This window comes from Galeopterus variegatus, unplaced genomic scaffold, assembly GCF_000696425.1.
Source record: "Galeopterus variegatus unplaced genomic scaffold, G_variegatus-3.0.2 Scaffold4801, whole genome shotgun sequence".
Taxonomy (NCBI): Eukaryota; Metazoa; Chordata; class Mammalia; order Dermoptera; family Cynocephalidae; genus Galeopterus; species Galeopterus variegatus.
The window spans coordinates 89,645-107,657 of NW_007730912.1; the positions used below are offsets into that span (position 1 = coordinate 89,645).

Below are 18,013 nucleotides of genomic sequence, written 5' to 3' on the forward strand. Positions count from 1 at the left end.
ATTTTAAAAACAAAAGCTTTAGTCTCAGACAGTAAATTTAAAAATAAAGGAGTTTTTAAAAACCAAAATAAGTAGTGAATTTGACTTAATTAATGGTCTACCTTGTGAATGAAACCTGCAATGTCTTCATTTTGAATAATAATCAATAGTTTATCTAATTTTGATCTTCTTTCCAAAAACTGTTCTGGATGACACTCTGTATTGCCTAATTTGATAAGATATTCCTGTTAAAGAAAAACAACTAAATCAATATTAAAAAGCTTTTTTTGCAAACATGAATTTACACCAGAAATGCAAGATAAACTGATAAGTTTTACTACTACTAGAATGCTATTAACAATGAAGTTATACTCTAAGAGACCTCAAAGATCATCAAATCTACTCTTACAGAAGAGGAATCTAAAGGTCAGAGGTTCACCAATCACACAGTCAAAATGTTACAATGCTATGCAATCACAAGTAAACGACAGTATGGGGTAACAGAAAGAACCATAAAAACAATGGATTAGCCCAGGTTCTTAATCCAGCTTCAGTAGTTGTTATGGGGAACCCAGAGCCCAATCATTAACCACTTCCTTGCTCCCATTTTCCTTTCCTTTCCTGTCTTAAGCATGCCCTTGGTTATTTGCAGCAATATTACTGGATAACTGCAAAACACTTTTACAACCACTGTAGCTCATTTAAATCACAACAGCTCAAAAAGCATTCATATAGAGATTCAGTATACAATGGCATTCACATACTAATTAGCCATTTCTGTCAAGTCTATATCTTCAAGCAAAGTAGACTCTCCCATCTATTAGCACAACCTCCATGCTGGTAATATAGTACCTTTCACAAGACACAGGTAACTGGCCATGTAGAGTTCCCCTTTGCTCTTTACTTGCTAATGAAATCCTAACCCCTGAAGCAAACTATTCGATCCTAGAGGTCATGTTCCTCATTTCACAAGTATAGGAGATTAATTTTCTCTAGGTCAGCACAGCTAGTCACATAGCCATAATCAAAATCCAGCTTGCCTGACAACCAGTCCACTGTTCTTCCAAGAGCAGCCTGAATATCACACCCAAAGAGGACCTTTTTGTGTAGCCCTAAACTAAAGCAGAATCTTCACTTTTGCTCTAAGCTCTGAAGCTTCTGGACAGATCTCAGACCAGTCTACAGAGTTGATGAAAAGGTAAATTACTGTCTGACAGGCCCACTGACTATTTTTGGTCTGTCTTTTTACATTAAGAAGCTTTACATGCAAGTTCATTTTAGATAAGAGAGTTTAATTCATATTAACAACAAATCAGTTTGACTCCAGTTAGACTTCTACTCTACTGTTTAACATTTTTGCTAGAAATTTTCCAAAGAATATTGATTAAAAGAATTAAAGTTCCAATGTATTTTCCTATCAAATTTGCAAAACAAAAAGTAGTCTTTTATTCTATATAAATAATAAAAGAAATATGATTTGTTTTATTGCCAGTAATTAAAAGCACCACTCATAAGGAAGTAAGTGCACTTTCCACCCCCTCACTCTAAATGCAACATAGGTGTGTTACAATTCATTTTAAAAAGAGGGTGGAGGGACATGGAGTTACGCTGCACACACTGAGAACTGGGCTCAACCTACTGATTCATCTAGCCCCACACCAACATGCAGCTATGCCCCAAAGAGTACTGTGCTTGGGAACATACTGCTAGTGGTGGGAAAAAGTTGAGAAGCTCTATATTCAATCATATAGGGCAAAAATGCAACCAAGGAATTCCTAGTAAGTTTGGTTTCATCTTCCCAAGATACCATAAGAATCAGTAAGGAAAGCACAACTGACTACTCTGATTCTAATTTCCATGCTCTTCATGTCCCCCCTGGGTACACCATACAAAACATGATGAAATCAGTAAGACCCCCAAACTGACAAAAGGCTTAGGACATCAGTAGTGCTGAATTTCTGGGCTACTCGGGGCTGTAAGTGTCACTTATTTATAATATCTCTGCTTCCTCTAACAAAACAGGCAGAAACTCCGGTCACGGTAATTAAATTCCATAAATGGGAGCAGGCATTTATTTTAAAACCCTAGACATTCCCTTAACAAATTAAAATCCTATAGTTTAGTGAATACTAATTAGTAATATTAAACCACTGATTTCAATGTGTTGCCATTTACATATCTGTTAAAATACATGTATCTGTATCTATACCTATACACACACATACACATAGGCTTTTGTGTTTTGTTTTTCCTGTTCTGTTTTTTTTAAACCAAATACCTGAAACATTAGTCTGCTCTACAGCTTCAGTAGAAAAAGTATACATTTACAGTGAGAAATCTTTAATGATTAGGGAGTCTTTCAGGATTATCAAGTTTTTTGATCAATAAGGACTGTACAGAATCATGAAATGGCCAGGATATCAAGAAATGCCAAGAGTATATCAGTAGGCCATCGCCGGAGAGCTGTTTTTCGATTTGATTGATAAAACCCCATATGGCAATTTACTTTACCTCTCTGTATTTTCCCCTCCCCTTCATTAAAAACCCAAGAAAGAAACATTTAAAACCTTTGAATCAACAGTTTAAAGGTATTTTCATCCCCCTACTAGCCAGCTGCCAAAATATAAATAAATTAAATTAAATTAAGGTATTTGTAGTATGTATATAAATGTTCTTTGAAATGACACTATAAAACAAGATTCTAAATTCTAAGATATTTAGATCACAGATTCTGAATCTGGTTGAACTTATCAGTCTTTTACTCCATTCTGAGTTACTAAATTATGAAGAGATATGTTCAACAACATTTAAAAACAAAAAATTCCATTTTATACAGGTCAGATCAACAAGACAAGATTATATAGCATTACCATTACCTTCTTGTTTAGTTACCTTTATTTCTTTACAGAGCACACTCTCTTCTTCTTCATGAATATAAAATTTCACAGTATTTTTCTGGACATCTTTCATGATTTTTACCAAACTGTTAAATACTTCAGGTTCTAACTGGCTTATAAAATTTGAAAGAGCTGGTTGTGCAGAAATGTTTACATCACTGGGCGATTTTGTTGTTTCTTTTTCTTCTGGTTCCCGAGCAATATCACCAGGTACAGTATGATTGGAAGTCACAATTAACTCTGCAGTGTGGTGTGGCTGGTTCATTTCTACTTCGGTTAAACTCAAAGTTGAAGGGGAATGCTGCACATTAGAGTTGGTGTCTTTCAAAGCATCACTACAAAGTGGCTCAAGGAGGTGTTTATTGTTGAAGTCACTTGAGGAAACTGGCAGGACGTGCCTCTCGAGAGGATTCAATGCTATCTTACTACGAGAATCATTAAGACTGACTGAAGGCAAATTCTCACCCTTGGCTGAGGCTTTAATAATAATAGTATTTAGTTTCTCATGCAAGCCATCGACAAACTCCTGCACACCAGCTTTGGAAGTCTTAGAATATATGAACTCAGAAAGCCGTTTCATCTTCTCTTGTGTTGAAAAGATAGGTGTGGAAATTCTACTGACATATGAAACATTCTTTTGCTTCAAAATCTCTTCTATCTTCCTAGAAAAGAGACTGTACTCTCCTAAAACTGTCCTCTCTGTGGTTTCACTCATTGCAGGCTGCTCTGCTGCTGGCACACACTGCTCCTCCACTGTCACCACCTGACCTGTCAACACGACATCCTCAGTGCCCTTTCGTGTGTCTGTAAATGGAGAGGATGGAAACTGGTAATCAGAACTTCTCTGTCTACTTATTACCCTGGGGTCGTTAGGAAAGGCCTCCTTTGGTGGCAGACACACCAGTTGTTCTTCTGGTGATTTCATACCTATACAGGAAGAGTTCATTATTATAAGAGCAATCCAAAAAGATAACATCTGAAAACATAAACTCTTAAGTCAGAAAAAAAGTCAGGTCACTTACACACTTAGAACTAAGTACACACTGGAAGGTAAAATAAAAACTTCGAATACTGGTGTGATCCTTATAGGAAACAGCTATGTGCCCTACTTATGGGCTAGTCTTTGGATTTCAGGAACTACAGTAACAACTTTGAATGTTATTTTCTTTGGTTTCTTTTGAAGTGCTCAAACAAGCGCCAATTTGGCATCAATACAAATTAAGTCATTTGTTTACTTCTGCTTCCCTACCATTTTGTAGGTCTGACTTTAATAGACCTGTTTTAATCAAAATGGTCAGATGCATTAGCTTGCTTAACCCTTATACTCTTTGCCAAGTAATGTTTACTATGGTCATATACCCTTGACATGAGAACTGAGTGTAAGGCAACTGAAAGAATACCAAACAAAGATGCTGTGGGAATAAACACCAAATTAATAAGACATGCATTGTAGGATCTAGGATAATTAATTTTATCTGCTTTCAAACTTGCTCTCACATACCAGGATATTCACAAAGCTCATGGAAAAATAAAAGTGAAAGATAATACAAATCTTTCCGTGAACTTCTGAAGTACTCTTTTTTTTTTTTAATTTTTTTTTTTTTCCCTTTTTGTCTCTTTTTTCGTGACCGGCAACGGATCGCAACCCTCAGTTAATTTTTTTTTTTTTTCCCTTTTTGTCTCTTTTTTCGTGACTGGCAACGGATCGCAACCCTCAGTGTCGCGCCCATACCGGACTGGGACTGGCAACGGGATCGCACCCCTCGGCGTTGCGCCTGCACCTCGCTCAGCCAGCGAGCGGCCGGTCTGTATGTGGGATCCGAACCCTCGGCAGGAGCGCCACCACGCTTCCCAAGCGGCGCACTGTAGCAGTGCGCCACCGGGCCGGCCCCTGAAGTACTCTTGTATGGGGTTGCTAAATGGATTTCCTGCAATGTTAGGGACTTCATTTTATCAGGAAATAAAGGCTCAATTAGACAGGAAAAGAACATATTTCACAGCTGCATTAACAGTAACATCTTTGTTTATTTTATCTGGAAACAATTTCAAAGAAAATCAGGATAGCTTGACTACCCCCACTTGAGATAAAAGGTCATTCAGTTAGCTGAAGCTAATGGGAGTACAACCTTTGACTCTTGACAACTAGCTCAATCCACAAGGCCATTTTTTTCATCACAAATCCTAAATTCAAATGCTATGTTTTTTAAACTACATTTCAAAACAGATACCCTAAATTCATTTTAAGAAACAAGGAGAAAGTGTATTTAATTTACAGTAATATTCTATTTTAGGAACAGAAAAAATTCATGATCTTTGCCTAGAAGACCATAATACACAATTTTAACTTTTAAAAAATTACTCATTTCCCGTAAGCTTTATCCAACATTTCAGGAAAGACCATAATACACAATTTTACCTTTTAAAAAATTACTCATTTCCCGTAAGCTTTATCCAACATTTCAGGACATGGTGCCTCTAAGTGAGAAAGTCCAGGTACAAGTAAAATTTTAAAACCTAAACTATTTTAAAGACATGGTGAATTCCCTATTCAAGTTTGTACCTGGTGTAACAGCATGTCTTTTCTACACAGAATTCAGTTTTGATTTTCTCCACACTCACACTTTTCTAAAGGTTTAACAACAGCCTCATCAGTGGTCAGCCTGTGACATTTTCTACCAATCCCAGTGGTTATGACATTTTCTACCAATCCCAGTGGTTACCATGAACCACTAGACTCATTAACTACTGCAAAGGCCACTTGTCAGCATAGTAAAAATACCACAGCAGATCCGTAGGTAGAAATGAGAAGGGGAGCAAAATATCCTGTGGGCAAAGATAAGAACTATAACTATATGAAACTGACAAACCAGAAAATTTAAGTTCCATAAGATTAATTCAGAAACACTGAATGTCCTGTATATACTTCTTATATCTGCAACATTAAAGCGGGGTTTAGTAAACATGTAAAATGTCTAGAAGGGTACATTAGAAATTGGTAACAGCGATTGATGTATTGGGGGGAAACTAAGTGTCTGGAGCTAAGGGTAGTAGACTTACTTTCTGAAGTATTTTTGTATTTCCTGAATTATACTGTACCATGTCATACATCTGATTTAGTCAAATAAAAAGTTTCGAATTGTATCTCATCAAATAAATGGGTTGAGGAGGACTACCTGTAATTTAAAAACTTCTGAATTATTTATTATGTAAAATAAAATATTTGCTCCTAAAATATATAGCATAAACATCAGACCAATAAATAAACATCAGACCAACATGCTTATTCCTGAAAGGCTACACAGAACAAAGGGGATTTTTTAAAGCTGAAATGTTAACTTAAATCCATATGGAGAATTCTCCATATCAAAAAACGCTAAACCAAATAAATCACTTTTTAAAATGTAAATAATCACCACCTAATTTTATCTTGCACAAATTTCCCTGTATGATTTCATTAAAATCAACATTAATAAATGACTTAAAAGAACAAACATGTCAATATCCATACTAATGTATGTTTTTTTACTAATTGTAATTAAAACATTGCAGTATTTTGACTTAAGTGAGAGAGGAGTGATGAGTTCTCTACGGGCAGAATCATTGAGATATCTATACTTTTGGTTACAAAATATGAAGACGGCACCCCAAATAAGAGGAATGGAGATGCTGATGGAGTATTTTGAAGTATAAACAAGATACTTGCTATTCCTAATGAGAAAGAATTACCGATAGAAGCAAAACATGAATGAATCCCTGACATAATGTTGAGTGAAAGACCCAAACACAAAAGAGGACATATGTAAATTCCACTTATCTTAAGTTCAAGAACAGGCAAAACTAATCTATGATAAAAGAAGTCAGATTAGTGGCTCTTGTTGGAAACAGGGAAAGTACTGACTGAGAAGATGCAGAAGAAAATCTTCTGGGGTGCTGGAAATGTTCTACATCTTGATTTAGGTAGTGATCACTTCAGTGCATACATATGTAAAATTCCACTGAGCTGTACACTAAAGATTTGTGCACTTTCCTGGATATTATTTATCTGTTCTTGTTTTTTGTTTTAAATCATCTTTTGCTAAGAGGAGACAAAGATTTTCTTGAAGAGAGCTACTAACAAAGTTTTTTTTAATTCTCAAAGGAATCACTATAAAGATCTACTAAGAAAATCATTTTGCTCCTTCCTAATTAAAAACAAAAACAAAAAACCCCAACATATTAGATTTCTGAAAGAGTAAGATAGAACAAAATGAAGATGGGCAATAAAAAAGACCACCACCAAATTCTAAGAAAACAATGCCTATGACCATCTGCAGGGAAGGTGAATTGATTGAGCTCAATTAAAGGAGACTGTCTCCTAGGCACCCACTGCAACTAGCTAATCAGTAATATCTGTGTTTCTAGACTCCAAAAGCTTCTTAATCTCTTATTTAAACTATGCAGAAATTAGCTTCACAAGTAGAAGAAGAACTGGGTTAAAAAATGCAAGATTAGGAATAGTGTACCTAAAAGATAAATGATTTTACAACCTATTTTTTTAAATTTAAAAGAAACTTGAAGACTGCTTTTCACAGACTATCCTGCAAAAATGGATTAGGAAAATATTCTTGTCTTTCCAAATCATCATATCAGACAGAATCTACTGTGGGTGAAGAAAACTTAAACTCTATGCATACTCAACAACTTCTTTGAACATTCCTTATAGTAAGAATATTTGATACAACTCAGTTAATAATTTAAATATAAATACGGTATTGTCCAAATTTTCTGTAATTAACAGAATTTAAAGCAATGCCCTATTGATGGAGGACCAGAAATGCAAGTAGCAATTCTGAAGAAGGGCACATTGGGAAGAAAAGCAAAGACAGCCTTCTCACCTGGTGTTTGTTTCTCACCATGTTTCCCCAGCTGGTCTTCTGGGCTTCTTGCATTCCCTCCTGAGGGAAAGCATCCATTAGATTTGTAGATTCTCTTCAGATATCAGTGATACCTCTTACGTACCTTTCAGACAACCCCAAATGCTAACAAATTCAAGTACTCCTTCCTTTGCCTAAAATATTCCTGAAGGGTCATTCAGAAATAGGAAATTGTTTCCCTTCCCATTTTGGTAATGGTGGAATATAAAAACCTAGATAGATATTGTGCCTTCACATGGCTCTCAACACCAAGTATGAATGTTATCTAAGTGAGAAATGGTATCTTGTATCAACCACTTCCCTACTGTTTCTCCCACTCAAGCTGATGTTTCTAGCTCATAAAAGATTATCAGTTCCCTCTCTATCATCACTTGCAGGCCTCTCACTCTCTCCAATAATGTACTAAAGTGAGAAGATGGTGCTGAAGCCCATGGAAACTCTTCAAGTTTTAGAAATCCTTCTCAGAGTCCTTGGAGGTCTCACTAGGTTCTAGGTCACAAGCCAGTCTACTTTTTGGCAAAATGTTGTATTTTTCTTTTTAAGGGTTAAATAAAGGTATAGGAATGGAAAAGATAATGCTCTGGAAATATCTCCAAAGAATGTTTAGCTAACAAAGATGAATAAGAACTTGGAATATTAAGAGTGTGTATTTATAAGTGTATATATGTATGTGACTGCACAGAGAAATTAGAATACTGCAAAATGATTGCTATACTATTCTCATCCCACGGTTCAGTAAGCTTTCTTAGGATATTTGCATTTGATCATTTCAGGCCATTCTCTAAGATGATCCAATTTCGTTAAGATAATCCAATATTGAGAAATCAAATCTCTTTCAAACGGATGAGCCTCAATGTAACTGTTTATTAAATGACAGCTTGTTATAGTGAAGTTTACTCTAAGTTGAGAAAAACAGCACTTAATTGGATGCCCAAAGAACATCATTTCATCTATGTAGCTACCTCATGTTATCAGAATCTGTTTCTGCCAACAATTTTCATTTGGAAGTCTTCATGCTAAACTCCACAGGGACAGTTAAGTATGTCTTAAATTTCTGTTTTTAATAGGCCTTTTTGTAGGTACTTGCTGGTACTGACCAAGAACAGCAACACTCAATGATGGACATTATGTTGCTCAAAATAAGACACTGTAGATGCCAGAGATGAAGCACCCAGTGACCTGAGAGTGGAGACTAGAAAAGATGACATTTTCCCAAAGTAAAACAAAGCAAACCTAAGTCCTAGTATACTTTTTCTCACCTGTAATTGGAATCAGTTTCCAATGTATTTCAGTCTCTTCAACATTATTTGACTTAGACTGTTGTCTACAGAATCCATGTTCAATGGGAACAGTGGGACACAAACTGCAATCTTCAAAATTATTCATACTAATTAAATCTGGATCCTAAAAATTAAAGTACACATTCAATAGTTTTCTTTTCAACTAATTTTAATGTTATTTTTTTCACAGCAAACTCTCAAGGTTCAATCTAAACATTACAAATGAATAAAATCAACATAATGAAGTTATAATACTTTAGTTTCAAAATTAAAACACAACTTTTCCCTCAACACATAATTTAATGTTGATTTAGAGCAGGAATTGGTAAACTTTTATGGTAAAGTGTGAGAATAGGCAGTGGGTTGGATTCAAACCATGCCTCCTCAACCTAATTTAGAGTATTCAAATACATCAGGAAATATTAGTACAGGTTAGTTCCTCAGTGCCCGCCTAACACAACTCACCATATTAGCCCCCTGCCATTATCTTCCTCCTAAAACAAATATCCCAAAACTACACAGAGAAAGGCTGAGGACATGCCTATGATTTTTATTCAAAGGCAGGGAAGAGAAAATGAGACAAAGAATAAATCAGAAATAAGCTCTTAGGAATATGGTGCCATCCTGGTATTATTCCCCAGTGATGCAGACACTTCTTAAGGGAGACTAGGCTAGTTCACAGCTAGTAATCAGTACTCTAAGCACAATCATAAGTAAACTGGATGCCCTAATAAGCAAGGCTGAGAGTCACTTTAGAAATAATCCTAGAGACCTGTCATCTTCCATTCCTGTTTGTGTGAGAAATACCAAGTACCTAACCATGTTTATAACACTAGTGCACTGAGTTCAATCACCTCATATGCCTCACCCTTTGGGTTCTCAAACTGCTAGCAGAAAGCCAATGCTTTGAGGAATCAATTTTATTGTGGAACAGTATGAAATGAACTCCCAATAAGCCATTTCAGACAAATAGATTGTCCAGCCTTAGCTTTATCACAACATGTAAACCTTACACTACACATTAAGCCTATAAGGGAGAAGGAAAACAACTACTTTAACATTTATCTCTTGGTAATGGAATAACTTAGAAGCACCATCCTGGACAGACACCTTTACTCATTTCTTTATGAAAGGAAAAAACCACTCCCTGAAGCATACCCACACCATCTCTTTCACACACACATTCACAAAAGCAAACATAGATTAACCAAGACATATGCTTACTTCTTTCAAATGCAGCTTATGGTCAGTGCCTCCTTCACTGGTAGAAATAGCAACAGGATACTTTAAAGATGCTGTATCGACTTCCAGCAATGGGCTCTGAGTGCCCTTAAAATGTGCATTTTCAATTTTTACACAAGTAGACTGTTCATATTCTTTCTTATTTGGAGTAGAGTTCAACTCATACTTTTGCCTCAGCTCTTCATAGGCATCATCAGTACTCAATCCCAAAGCTTTGTTGACTGTGTCTGTCAGGGATGCATCAGAATGGCGTGCATTTGCTAGTGTTTCTGACAGCCAATTAAACAGCCTATGAATGTCAGCAACACCGGAGTTACAGGTATCCTGCTGCTGCTGTCTCAAGTCACCATCATGCACAAGTGAGCCAATAGGCTGTGGAGACTCTGAGAAGAAAAAAGAGAGAGAAGTCATCTCTTAAAGTTTGAAAGCTGGTATAAAAATTTTTTAAAACAAATATACATTAAAAAATTAATTATCCTAAGACATTTATGTGCAAGAACTCAATCAAATAACTGGCTCAGATTTCACAATCATACCCATCCCTTACTTCACAAATATAATTGGTTCTAAAATTTTGCAAAGGTCAAAAATCCTATTATAGTTAACTATCATCGTAACTTAAGCATTCATTATAACTTAAGCTCATGCATCAAGTTGTAAATATGGATTATATTAATAACATACTGTAGTTACCTTACACTCTACCACCAAAATTCCAAAGTCAACCAGGTGTTTAACAACAAAACATCTGCACTTGCTATTTTGCCAACTGGTAGGAGGATATGCAATTACATTTAAATCTAATAAAAAAAAAACCCATGACTTACAAAAACAAAACAAAAAAATCCATGATTTATTTTGATTTCTATCTTCTCCATACCTATTATATTTTGTCCTCAAGGCACTGGATAACATTCTTAAAATAAGCCTCATCTTAAATGTCTAGATTACTCAAATTCATAATGAAGCCAGGATATTAGAGATACAAAATCATCCTGAAGATATTTCTGCCAAACTTGTACCAAGAACAAAAAGCACTATGAGAGAAACTATGTTAAGACATGGCTCCAACCAGATATAAACCTGGGTAATCTGCACAACCAATATTGGCTTGTCCAATATTGCAAAGGCAAAGGGGGCAGACATTTATAAAGTCATGTGCTTTAATGCTAGGGTGGGGGATAGGGGTGGGGTGAAGCCTAAGTAGATGTTAGGATTTCCAATTTAGGAAGGGTATAATGTACCACAGTAAAAACAAAAGTTAAAAACAATGGAGTATATACTGTATAAATCTAATTATATGAAATTATAGAGCAGGCAAAACTAATCTACAGAAACAAAAAGCAGATCAGTAGCGTGTTGAGGTTAACTACAAAAGAGCACAAGACAACTTTTGGGGGTAATAAAGATGATCTATATTACAGTGATGCTCACACACCTGTCAAAACTCAAACAGTATGCTTAAAAATGGGTACAATGCATATAAATTACACCTCAAAAAAGTTGATATTAAAAATTAAAAGTGGGGGCGATGTTTAGGAAGTTACCACTTACGAGTGGGTTCACCATCAAATCAAGATCAGGGTGTTTTAAAAGTTAGAATACAATCTTGAAATCTCTACTTTCAAAAACAAAGTGTGCAAAATGACTAAAAAGAAAAAAGTAAGAAACACCTAGAAATACAAGTCTGACTGTCACTAGTTCTAGTTTAACTCATCTACCCTTCTTCCCCCACCCCCATTCTCCTTTGGTCTGTTGTAATTAGCATGGCTTTCCCACCATTTTAATTACTGATGAGGCTGATTTTCACTCACAACTATTTTTTCACACACACAGAATTAGTCAATTACCAGCTAAAATGGTACCAAAAAATAAGTCATCTTATTTATTAACTACCTATTATATGCTCAGTGCTAGGAAATACAGTACAGTTTAGTAACAATGCTTTGGAATCAGTCAGAACTGAGTTTAACCATGGATCCTGCCACTAACTACATAACTTCAGGTAAAATTCTTCAACTTATCTGAGATGACTTTCTTATCTGAAAAATAAGGATAATAATGCCTACCACTCAAAAACTAAATTAACCCAAATGTATGAGGGTACTTCAAAAAGTTCATGGAAAAATTCATACATCTTTTAATTCTATTTTCCCATGAACTTTTTGAAGTACCCTCATATAAAGCACCTAGCACATAGTCTTAAACTCAAGACACAGGTCAACAGTATAAGATAGTATGTTATCAGTAAGTGTCAATAGATTCAGCACAGATCACAAATTCAGCATAAGCTAAAGAATATAGACACCATCAAGGAGCAGAACAGCCAGAAGGCTGAGGAGGGATGAACTGCAAAGATACATGGCTTGAGAGAAATGGAAGATGCTTCAGGAAAAAAGAAAGAGAAGCTAAGGACCGACCATGACATATTCTTGGGAAAGAAAGATGGGCCTTAATCTAAGAGCATGTGAGAGAAGAGTGGGAAACATGGCTGAACATGGCCAGTCTGTAACAAAGCCTTCAAGGGCAAGTAGAGAAGACGACACTGGAAGCAAATTAGCAAAGCAATATTGAGAATATGATGCTGAAGTGAGCAAAAGAAAGTAATAAGCCAGGAAGGCCACTAAGGAGATAAGAACATGGACAAGGATGACAACGTTGGAAAGAAAAAGAGACACAAAGGTCAAGTAAAGAAAAAACCCTGAATGTTAATGCAGAGAAAGAACAGCACTATCAAATAGATCTTCCTGCAATGATGGAAATGTTCTCTAACTGTACTGTTTAACACAGTGGTGGGGCTGGTGAGATGGTTTTATTTCATTTTAATTAAACTTAAATAACATGGCTTATGGCTACCATATTTGATAGCACAAGAATAAAAGGAATAAAGGAGAGAAGATAAGTGAAAAGGATAAAAATAAAGATTGCTAAGGGAACAAACGTGTAATAAGGACAATGACCTGACTAATCTCAACAGATTGAAAAGAGACAAGTAAAATCGCTTAATAAGACACTGAGAAATACTCCTATCTACCATAATCAGTAAGAACAGCATCAGCAACACAAAATGTAGATTGTTACATCAAAGGTCCCTGAATGCAGAACACATCTCATGCTTATAGACTAGCAGTGTCAAGATCTTAAAAAATCTAGATGACAAAAATGTTTTTAACTTACTTGCAATATTGAAACAAACACACTTAAGGCAATGATCTCCCATTTGTCTTTTCCTGCTGACTAAAACAAAACAAAGCAAAGAAAAAGAAAAAGCCAAAGATTGCTGGATTCCTGGGGTGGAAATGAATATGCGTATGCATCCAAGAAATTTTATTTTAAAGCAATATTGAAACAAACACACTTAAGGCAATGATCTCCCATTTGTCTTTTCCTGCTGACTAAAACAAAACAAAGCAAAGAAAAAGAAAAAGCCAAGGATTGCTGGATTCCTGGGGTGGAAATGAATATGCGTATGCATCCAAGAAATTTTATTTTAAAGCTCAGAAGGTTTTTCTTTAAGCAATATCTGAGAAGAATCCAGTATTCTAATGTTGTACTTCCCCAATTATAAAAATAAAGGAATATAACAGGACAGGAGCTCCAATTAGTAGGATGATAGCTAAGTATACTTTGTTATCTCAGTCTAAGCCAAACAATTCAGAAATCTGATGTACCAGGGCAGGAGTTGGCAAATGTTTTCTGTACAGGACCAGACAGTAAATATTTTAGGCTTCATGGGCCATAGTCTCTGTCCCAACTCTGCCATTACAGCATGAAAGTAACTATATACACATAAATGGGCATGGCTGTATTCCAATACGACTTCCTTTAAAAAATCAGGGAACAGACTGGATTTGGCCCTCAGGCTTTAATTTGCAGACTCCTGTATTACTGGAAAGAAGAGAACTACTTTACTACATTTTTGGTTGTTATTATGAGAGCAATCTGATATTTTACCTTCATACAGATGGCAATTTTCAGATAAATTACTGGTTTTGGCGAGCTTTCTCATATTTTCAGGTAGATCCTCAAGCTTCCTCTTCAAGACAGTTTTACTTCTCATATCTTCTGTGTCTGAGTCCCCACCCACATTTTTTTTCCTACACTGAATTAAATTAATCAATTCTTTGACTCTATCCTTATCATAATCCAAAGAATGAGATGACTTTTGTTTTCCAGGTGTAATAGTTTCACCCCTTGAGTTATTTCGTTGTCCAAATTTCATTTTTGTACCATTCATTTCTTCTTCTTGACCTTCATAATCTGAAAGTGGACTAAACTGTTGAGGTTTTCTATTTTCTTCAAATAGCTCTTTTAATTTACAAATAGATAACTGATACATTTCAGGCCGAAAAATATAGGTATGCAAGCAATCATCAATATGGGATTTATGTTTTGGAGCTGAGTATAAGAATTTTTTATCATCTAATCGTGAATCATAGGGAAACATGATAAACTCTCGTTTACCTGAACCAAAACCTCGCTTAAAAAATTCACTTACATACTTTCCAACAACAGAATGAAAATTTATAGTGTTTATATTTTTGAATTCCTTTCGACACTGAATCAAAGCAAATTGTAAAAATTGAGCTATTTTCAATACATCTGGCATGTTCTCATGCCTCTCCTGTGGTGCTGCATTGGTTGGACCTTTTTGTGCTGCAAATAAACAAACAACAAAACAAAACAAAAAGCAAACCATGTTAGCAATCAAGAAACTAATCAAATACAGATCTACATATTGTCAAAGTGTAACATTTATATATTAATGTTGACCCAAATGAGTTTGTACCCTAATACATACAAGTCTATGTACTATAGCAAATATATGAATAGTATAACTTGTAAGACCAGGAGCCTAAAATGGCCAATAAGAAAATAAAACAAATGAAAGAGCAGAACATATTTTTAACAAAAAAAAATCCACTATTAAAAGATCTTCATTTCCTACTGTCCCTAAGCAATTCAAATGCTGGCAAGCAAACTGTAAGGAGAAATGAAAAGGCAGGGCAAGATCTGTCCTTCAAATGATAGCAATGTCACTCCTTCCTCTTATAAAGTAGCAACTTTAATTTCCCATGAACTCTCTTCCCCATAAGCAGATACCCAGGCACTAATTAGCCACAGTTGAGAAATTCATCCTTAATCCAACAGTGAACCTCACTAATAGGAAATTTACCTACCATAGTATTAAGTCTGTTCTTAGAAAGGTGAATAGCAAATTTTCTCTAACATCAGTACCAAAAATTCCTATTAATTTTGAATGACCTAATATTTAACCTGGCACATGATGCTCTATAGTCACTAAAATCTGAATGCAAAAATGAAGCTAAAAAATAATCACATAAAACTCTCAAAAACTAAGCTATACTATTGTAATAATTACAAACTTCATTAGTGAAAGCAGTGATAAAACCCAAATAATTTTTCATAGTTAAAAAAAAAAAGATCACATAATTTGTGCTTTATACTAATACCTCTTAATACCCCAGGTATTTCCCAAAACATGATGCAGGAAAGAAAAAATGCTTAGTGAGTTATCCAGAAAATTTTAATAAAATGCAGTTATCTGTAAAGTAACTATATTTAGATATTCAAAGAACTTACAAGTAACTATGCCTCTAGGTTCTTGAAACAGAAACAAAGCATGTAGAACTCGAGACTTGGCAGTCTGATGTTCTAAAAAACAGAAGTCAAATTCATTAGCAATGTATTTTAACTAAAAAGTTAAAAAATAGTTGTAAAAATTAAAGACAGACACCTACCATATGGAGAAACCATCTGATAAGGAGAGAGAAGAAAAAGGTATCCTCGGTCTCCCAAAGGTTTAACAAGAACCTGCATTTTTGGGAGAGGGAAGAAGTTGTATCTGCTTTATTACTACTCACAAGGCAGACACACAGCACTTTCTACTAATTGTAAAGAAAAAAAGTTCTTGGTTATCTTTTTAGAAAAAATATTGCTACTCAGTTAAAAACCCTTTCCACCAACTCTGCTGATTAACAGGATTCCAATCAAATAAAAATTTCTTAGTTTTCATAACATTAACAACAGAATGTTATTGAAGAATTCTCCTAATTAACTGTGAAACTAACCTGTTAATTTTTCCATTAAGCCAAAATACAAGGACCAAACTAAAGACTTCAAATATTTTCCTCATTAATTCAAAAGACATGCTATTAATTGTCAAGGCAGTGTGCTAGATGTTGGATAAAAAACATGCTTTGAAATGGTGCCTCTGAAGAGTTCAGGCTAATCTCAAATGAAATGTGTAGCCATAATCTAATTCCACACACATTTAATGAACATCTTTCACATGTAAAGCAATCTGCCCTGCCAGAGATAACTCCAAAGACAAGCACAGCACGAGGTACTTGATCACAAGAAGTTTAAAATTAGGTAGAGAGTAACACAAGAAATACCAATAATTACCTAAGTTCCCTAAGAGATTTACAAAGCAACAGGATGGAAAAAATACAGTTCACTTATGGTACTAGAAGATGGTAAAAATGGTTTTCTTAGTAGACGGATTTTGAAGAGCCTGAGATTGTAGGAAGGACATTTCAGTAGAGGCAACATCTTAAGCAAAGGTGAGTTATAATATAATGAACAATTTGCAGGCATCACAGACCTTATGACTGGCTAACAGGTGAGGACAGACTAGGACAAATATATGACAAGTCTAGAAGGAAAGATCATGGGTCAGATCGTAGAAAGACAAGAATGCCAGGTTAGCCAAGAGAATATATCCCTTTGAGCTGGCCTGTTTCCTTAAAACAAGACTTGACAGCACTGTGCAGGAGGGGAAAAGAATCTAACACAAAGAACTTATTGCAGGGGGTACTGCAGTAGTTCAAAATACCTTTTGGATTAAAGGTGAGTAAGTAAGGAACTGAGCATGGCAGTTGAACACAAAAGGATACCTGAGTTCTGAAAGAAAACTTAAACAATTCCAGTAAACAAAGTCTGTGTAAAAATTCATAATTTGAAGGACAAAAAGGTACCGTGCAGGATGGCTGATTAGCTCACTTGGGAGAGCATGGTGCTGACAACACCAAGTCAAGGGTCAAGATCCCCTTACCAGTCATCTTAAAAAAAAAAAAAAAAAAAAAAGGTAAAGTGGTGTCGAGTTTCAGGTGGTCCTAGCTGACCAGCATCCCCACGGATGACTTCTCTCTTTCAGTTCAATACATGCCAAAGATGAGTCTTAGATACCGTCTGAAGCTCACGCAGTTATCTGGCAGCACTCTTCTAAGACTTGAAGCGGGAACAGGATGGCAGCAAGGACCAGACACAGTCAGGGGGTCAAGATGACCGACAGACTGGGAGGTCTCAATTTAGAGAGCATTCTCAAAGTTTAGAGAATCTTTCCTCTTTTTTATGCCTCTATTCAGTCTGGGTCAGTTACCAAGTGTTTCTTTCATAGAGTTTAAGCTATTCTTGTATGGGTAAACTTTGTTTTAAGGTTCTGAATGTTACAACTTTGCTGAAGTGACCTTTTCTCCTGGAAATCCCCAAGCCAGGGTTAGAAATCCCTAGGTCAGGCTACATCATACTGCTAAGTAACAGACAATATCAGCCCTGAAAGATGCTTAAGTGGACTTTATGTCTACCTTTAATCTTATAGCCACTATGTCTCTTACAGTATAGTACAAGTGGACAATGTACCTGCAAAATTTTTGTTTCAGACACAAATACTTTTATT

The 18,013-nt window shown here is 35.6% G+C and overlaps 1 protein-coding gene across 7 annotated transcripts in view; it reads right to left on the bottom strand.

Annotated features, from left to right (window-relative positions):
- The window catches only part of FAM208A (family with sequence similarity 208, member A), a 63,294-nt gene that overhangs the window by 5,397 nt on the left and 39,884 nt on the right, over nucleotides 1-18,013 (bottom strand). For 3 of the 7 annotated variants that reach the window (XM_008588393.1, XM_008588399.1, XM_008588397.1), the window contains 8 exons: nucleotides 16,074-16,146; nucleotides 15,916-15,987; nucleotides 14,266-14,967; nucleotides 10,294-10,694; nucleotides 9,049-9,193; nucleotides 7,751-7,810; nucleotides 2,872-3,803; nucleotides 102-224 (listed from right to left, as the gene is read on the bottom strand). In XM_008588393.1, coding sequence (XP_008586615.1) covers nucleotides 102-224; nucleotides 2,872-3,803; nucleotides 7,751-7,810; nucleotides 9,049-9,193; nucleotides 10,294-10,694; nucleotides 14,266-14,967; nucleotides 15,916-15,987; nucleotides 16,074-16,146 — 2,508 coding nt within the window. The remainder of the gene's footprint in view (nucleotides 1-101; nucleotides 225-2,871; nucleotides 3,804-7,750; nucleotides 7,811-9,048; nucleotides 9,194-10,293; nucleotides 10,695-14,265; nucleotides 14,968-15,915; nucleotides 15,988-16,073; nucleotides 16,147-18,013) is intronic. The other 4 variants (XM_008588395.1, XM_008588398.1, XM_008588396.1 and 1 more) reach the window with 3 other exon arrangements.